We start from the raw sequence: 6,960 nt of genomic DNA on the forward strand, positions 1-6,960 counted from the left end.
AGAGGCTATAGTCCCCATGGTTGCTAATTCCTAGACATAGTGAGTGACCCATCTTTATGCATGCTTGTCAAATGCAAAGCCATAGACCCCAAGTCCTCACCCTAACCATTTCCTTCACCAGCTCATAGCTCTCTCAAGTCACTGCAGGGCCAGCTGTACCCAGAGCCCCCAACAGGGCACAGAGCAGTCAGTTCTATGGCTGCCTACTGTGTCTTATTCTCTATGGATCACTCCTTCTGGATTTTTTAAAAATACAGTAAACTTCTTTATGTTTGCAGGCATCTCTTGAAGCTCACAAACTGCAGTGAAGAGCAGCATGTGAGGGGAAGCTAGCTGAGGCCCCTCCATTGCTTCCGTGGAACTGAATCAGAAAACGTAAGAGTTCCTGGAAGACACCACCACCGCCAAACCAAGAAAACGACAGAACATAGTTACACCCTTTATTGGCACAGCAGCTTTGAAAAGCCTGATAGGAATCAAAAGTTCCAGGGAGCAGGGCACAGTGGAGCCACTGAGTGAAACTTGCTGACAGTGGGCAGAAGCACGTGGAAGAACAAGGCCGTTGCATGACAGGGTTGGGTACACTGAGAGGGAATCATGCAGTGTTCCTAGGGAGGATAGCACACTGCTGCTCCATCCCATGAGGCTCAGCCTGCTTATCTGTACTGTTGCAACCCTCTCCTATCACCAACTAGGAACCTGAAACCATACGTGTTGAACTGAGTACCATAAATGTCCTGTAATCTATGCCACGCTGGGGAGTTGGGTGAGGACAAAGCTTAACCAATGAACGCCAAAGCCACATTTATCCAGAGGAAATGCCGGGTGCAGGGAAGAGTCACCTCCTGCAGAAATGTGAAGCCTAAACCCTGGTTCTCGACCAGCATTCCTGCAGGGGTTAGCCAAAGCCAAGACAACACACAGTCCCCAGGCTTTTAGGTGCTTTGGGTTAAAAATAAGTATGTAGAATTAAAAAAAGAACCCTAGAAATGATTTTTTAAAATCTGTATTTTTGAATAAAGGGAGCACCACCGATTGCATAAAGTTATAAAATACTGTAATAAAAGGGTGAATGATCACCAGGTTTGTAATTCTAATAACACACAAACACCTACAAAGAAATGAACTGTCTGTCCTGTGCACTCACTGGAGTAAAGACACCAAGAGGGGTGGGGGACAGCGGCTGAAACCGGGCATGCTAAAAGCAGCCACTGGAGTAGTTCTCCCCACTGCTCTGCCCTCCCACCTCATATACACTCCCCCAGCCTCTCTGGCTGTCTGAGGGCAGTGTGGCCCTAAAAATCAGTGTGCTACCAAGAAATGGATAAGAAGGAACCAACACACACACACAGACACATACACACAGGAAATGGGTAGTCAGTCAAGTGTCCTGTGCTTTTTGTGGAGATGCCTGGAGGGGAGACCCCAGAGATCAGAAGGCAGCCTCCTGCAGATGCTGCAGTCAGGAGGCAGCTCAGTCATGTGCCTGCAGTCCAGGTCACATGTCAGATGGTGCTGTCCCAGAGTTCCGAAGGCAGCCTGGTGCAGGAACCTCCCTCTGGCTTCTTTAGAAGTGTGGGCTTCTTGCAAGGCGGTGGCGGAGGTGCACGGGGCTCTGTGTGCTGCAGTGTTTCCTGCCAATCTTCTCTCTCCTCACAGAGCTTCCTCCTCCAGTCCAGCAGCTCCTGCAGGGCCACACTTTCGTTCTCTGAGAGCCTCAGCTGATGGATTACCTGTGGGGGAAGAGGAGAACGTAGGTGCAGATGCGTGAATGAGCTGGAACGGTGACAGCAGCACCAGGGGATGAAGGGCAGGGCTGGCTGGGGTGGAAAGAGATAGTGTCTTCCCAAACCTCCAGCCACAAGTCCAATGGGGACAACATGGATCCAGGGTGGCAGCAAGGACTATAAGCAGACGGTGACCAAATGGAAGCCTCAGGAGGTGCCCAGATGGGGCTGCATGTACCACATCTCCCGATGGTGCAGCTTGCCCTGTCCTCGCTGGGATTACAAACACTCCTGTGTCATCCTGTACTTTCTCTTCATTTAATTCTTCTCTGAATGGATGTGCTCCTAGAAACAGATTTCTCAAACTTCACCTCACTGCTGGGGTCACTTGTCTGTCTATCCACCCACATACTCAGTAGGCACACAGGACCATCAGGCTGTCATGGCCTAGCCTATCCCAAGCACATTCCCAAGGACTTCTACTCAGAATGATCTGTTGTTGGAACCAGGCCACACTAATACCAAAACAGTTCCCAAGCAAAGGTGCTGCTGGAGGCAGCTGCTTTAGTTGCCCTCTGATGGCAGGCTGGCTACCTGTGCCGCAGGACAACTGCCACCTGCTGTGGTATCTAGCCACACTCTCCACATTATGGCAATGGAGCAAATAGGCTCCTCCTGTTCCTGGACACTCTTACATGGGGAGCCTCCAAACACAGGGGCAGTCCTAGCTTTTGCAGAAAAACATCAAAACACAATTATAGTGACTACTTCCTCTTGGTTCACAATGGTGCCTGAAAACTGACTCCTGCCAGTCCTGTCCTCAGCCTGGGATGGATGGGGTAAGTAGGTTCTCTTGCTGTGGGTGCCTCATTTCTGCCAGCAGTTAGTAATAACGCAAACCATTATAGATACCAGTTTGTGATTATTCTAACATGAGAATGCTTGTTAAAAAGAGTGAGATTCTAGAAATCAGAAAGGGAGTTGGGGACAAATGAGAAGCAAAGCTGCTTGTCCCACAACCCAAGCACTAAATGCCTTGCTCCAGTATCACTTCCATCCCAGGTCATAGCAATGTGGCTCTGACACAGAGTACAGGCCCTGGAAAGCCAGCAGGCTTGCCAGTGGCCCTGGTCCAATTCTAAACCAACACCCAAGCCTGCTGGTTACCTGTGGAAGGTGATTTCTGAGACCAGGATCAAAGATAAGGGTTTAAAAAGTAGAAGCCAGGAGGGTCAGATCCTTATTCAAAGTTCATAGCTACAACAACTCTGAAGGTCCTTATTAGCACAAGGAATTCCCTACACAGAATGGGTAAGTGGCTTAAAAACAGCAGTAGCAACAGTAAAACAATACAGTGTAAGTGTGGAAAGCTCTGGGCTTATGCACTGCTGGGCTGTTCCATCCCTACTTCAATCTTGAGGCCTCCAGGGAAGTATACTCTGAAGCAGGATGGACCCTTATTATTTTTTGTTAGTCTCCAGGATGATCTGCACATGAGAAATTCTGCAGGCAGATGCCTATGGATGAGATTGTTTCCATTGACCATGGGGTGAACTACGAAAGTGGGATTTTAGGGCATACATGGAATTTATTCAACTAAGGAATTCTATAGAGGGTTAAAATGTATGTAGGTGACTTCCTGTATAACTGACCCCTCCTGTGAGTGCTATAATGTTGGTGCTATTTGGATGAGGAAGCCAAAGCACAGAAAAGTCAGATAGATAGTCTTCCCAAAGCAAAAGGTGGAAGCTGGCAGCTTGGCTCCAGAGCCTGTGTTCATAACTGGGACTTTGCTTGGCTTATAATCACCCAACACCTACTGTCCAGGGCCTTGTATGCCCAAGTCAGGGTCTCCTTCTCCAGGCTTTATTTTTCTCCTCTTTTTTCTAAGTGGGCTCAGGTGACACTGATGTGATTCTCCATGGCTGTATTTGTTTCTCTGCCCTGCTCTACCAGCATGCCATGGGATGCCACTGTGCTCAGTGTCCTGTACTGGATGAATATGAAATATTCTCAGATGAGTTCTTTGGCTCACATTCAGCCTATAGTAGTCATCCCTGAGAACCAATGTCACCAATGTATTCTCAGGAGAGAACATTCACAGAAGAAGAGTTCTGACATCTCAGTTCATTATTTCTCCCCGAACTCTGCTGAGGAAACATCTCATTTAAGTAATATATCCGTGTATTCACTTATTTAGGATACAAATCCATGAAGTCCCGCTTCTGGCTAGGATGCATTAGGTCAGGGTACACTACTCCTCCCATTAGAGAAAAAGGTAAATTACTAAAGTCGAATAGTTAAAATGTCAGGAAGTTCTCAAAGCAGAAAAATTCCAGATGAGAGAAAACTTGCTGACTTATTTAATCAGTAATTACCACCTGACCGTCCCCCCACGCCCATGAGGATACTTTCCAATTCTGAGCTAGTTCTTCTGTAGGTCTGAAGAGTTGTTTCTGGAAGGGAGAGAAACCAGGTGACATTCAGCAGTGCAGAGGGATGGATAAGCACATTGGAAACTCGGGGCGCCTCGCAGGCACATACGCTCTCCACAGGGACATTTGTTGAGTTCCTCAACTGTATGGGTGACTGGCACCTCAGGCCAAATCTCAGAATGACATTTGCTGCAATGATAGCCCCATTTTCCAAGCAAAAGCCTGGACAACAGCTGCCATTATACAGGCCTCACCCCTAAGACCTCTGCCAGAGTCTGAAACTATGTGGGACACAAGGCTGCAGATCAGGGCTGGCAGCTCTGAGATGCAGAGCTGAGAGGATTGTAATCATCATGCCCAGGAGCCAGGACCTGAGAACTCTAAGGGAAAAGTACAGGAGGGTGACTCAAGCATTAGATGGGAACAGAGTAGGCAGACTCTAGTAAGTTCCATTTCTAAGCCGATTAAGACCTCAGCCTTGACCTGAGCTTCCCAGAAGAGGACGGAGGAGCAACGACAGGTAGGAGAAAACATCAACCAGAGTGTCTAGTCACCGTGCCAAACCATTTGACATTGAGATGCAACATTGTCATCTATAAAGGTCACATTCAAGAACTATGTGATTGAGTTTCAAAAAACCACATACACACACAGCATCTCAATGTTTTAAGTAAGTGTCTGATTTTGTGTTAGGCCACATTCATAATGTCCTTGCATACAGGTGATCCATGGGTCATGGACTGGACATGTCTGGATAGTTTATTCATACACAGTGTTTACCATGCAATCAGAAATTACTATACACATGAAGAGACAAAGCATTTTACTAGCCAGCAAAGGCTAACACAGATTCACAATAAGTTCAGACACTGGATTCATCAGAAAGAGAAGCTTTAAAATACTTATGATTGCATATTTAAGGATACAGAGGAAAAGATGGACACATAGAAGAAATATCAGAATGAAAATATACATGGATGCACTAGATGAAGAGTAAAATTTGAAGCTTCCAAAAGTAGTGTAAGCAACATACAGACATTACAAAGCTCGTAAAACCCCATAAAAGATAAATGCAACACCACCACTGCCCGTAAAAACAAACACAAGGCAGATCACCTTGAAAGAGCTGAAGAAGAGCTCCTGAGGAAGAGCACACTGTTAAAACACCAGAAAGAAAAACAAAAATTATTTTTAAAAGAACTGCAATGAAAGTGAAGGCTGACATCTTAATAGAAACACTGGAAGCCAGAAAACAAAGAAATGCAGATGAAATTATGGAAAGAAGTCAACCTAATCCTCTCTGCTCAATGAAGAAAACGGCTCTTAAAAAAAATTAAAGTGAGATAAAAGTGTCGCACAAACAAAAACAAAGGGATTTGTTCTCAGAAGCTTTATATTAGCATAAAGACAAAAGGAAAGTTTTCTTTATATAGGAAATGATTCCAGATGGGAGAAAATGAAATTTAAGAGAGAATAGGGACTTGGGATTTTCATACCCACAGGTAAATATTGGTTCAGTGCTTGGAATGTCTCCTAAGACTATAAGCCATACACACAACACAAAACTATGCCAACGATAACTGCACAAGCCAGAGAGATTAAATAAAGAGTAGGTGTTTTAGAACGTTAGCAATATTAAGAAGGTGATCAAGGCGATAAAAATATGCTCAGATGTAATGAGTCAAGCATGTGTGTCTTACCCTCTAGTGGAAACTCTAAATAATGTAAGAACATTTGGCCACATATGAAAATAAAGGAAGAGAAGATAAATGCTCAGTTTAGCTAAAATCAAACAGAGAGGATTAAAAATAGAGACCCAGCAGACTGTTCATTCCTAAATGGACATCTATATCACACCCCTCCCTCAAGCCTCAGTGGAGCTCTGCAGAAGAGGGTGGAAAGACGGAAAGCCAGAGGTGGTGGATGAGTATAAGGAAACAGTTCTCCAGATAGCAGGGCACTTGCGCATATGAACGCACAGCAATGGTATCAACACGCACAAGACCTGATCAAGCTCAAGTCAGACAACATCCCAATGTCGGGGGCAGGGGGGGCACTTGATAGCTGCTGAGCGAGGAAGAGTCCATTACATATGAACGCACAGCAATGGTATCAACACGCACAAGGCCTGATCAAGCTCAAGTCAGACAACATCCCAACGTCGGGGGCAGGGGGGGCACTTGATAGCTGCTGAGCGAGGAAGAGTCCATTTTTTTTTTTAGGGGTGTGAGCCCTGGTAGGCTGCACATGCTTGAGGGGAAGTTCCATACTTGAGTATTTGGGCAATTCAAATAAACTAGAAGTGGAAAGAGGAAAGAACATGAAGGTGGGTGGGGAGGAAGGCAGGGGTGGATCTTGGAGGAGTTGGGGGAGGGGGAATATGAACAAAATGCATTGTATGAAATTCTCAAAGAACTGATGAGAAGAGTTTTAAAACTGAGACGAATTCCTATAAAAAGAGTCAAGTATAAAAACCAAACCAACAGAATCCAAGTCTCTACTTCGCAGCTAGTGTTGGGTTCCTGTGCCGTCTCTATCTTTGTGCCAGGCACGAAGTACACGCCTCTGTATTTCCACTGCAGCTGTGAACTCATTTCACATTTTTCCTAATGACCAAATATATGTCACTGCTAAACGTCCTGACAGGAGTAGCCTTGGAGTCTGGGTCAGTCATCAGTACATGGAAGGGGTGCCAATCTTCCCAGTGACTATGGGCAGTTGCTGAGCCAAATGAGGCTTCATCAGAAGGATGGAAAATGTACCAAATCTCCTGAGTCACTGTCTTCGTGCGTGCGTGC

At 45.8% G+C, this 6,960-nt stretch overlaps 1 protein-coding gene across 1 annotated transcript in view; it reads right to left on the reverse strand.

The window, feature by feature from the left end:
• Positions 1-440: 440 nt before the first annotated feature.
• Positions 441-6,960, reverse strand: part of Myo16 (myosin XVI) — a 497,779-nt gene continuing 491,259 nt past the window's right edge. Inside the window, exon 34 of the mRNA XM_029557215.1 lies at positions 441-1,733. Coding sequence (XP_029413075.1) covers positions 1,506-1,733 — 228 coding nt within the window. The 3' untranslated portion in view covers positions 441-1,505. The remainder of the gene's footprint in view (positions 1,734-6,960) is intronic.

This window comes from Nannospalax galili, unplaced genomic scaffold, assembly GCF_000622305.1.
Source record: "Nannospalax galili isolate Female #2095 unplaced genomic scaffold, S.galili_v1.0 scaffold267, whole genome shotgun sequence".
Taxonomy (NCBI): domain Eukaryota; kingdom Metazoa; phylum Chordata; class Mammalia; order Rodentia; family Spalacidae; genus Nannospalax; species Nannospalax galili.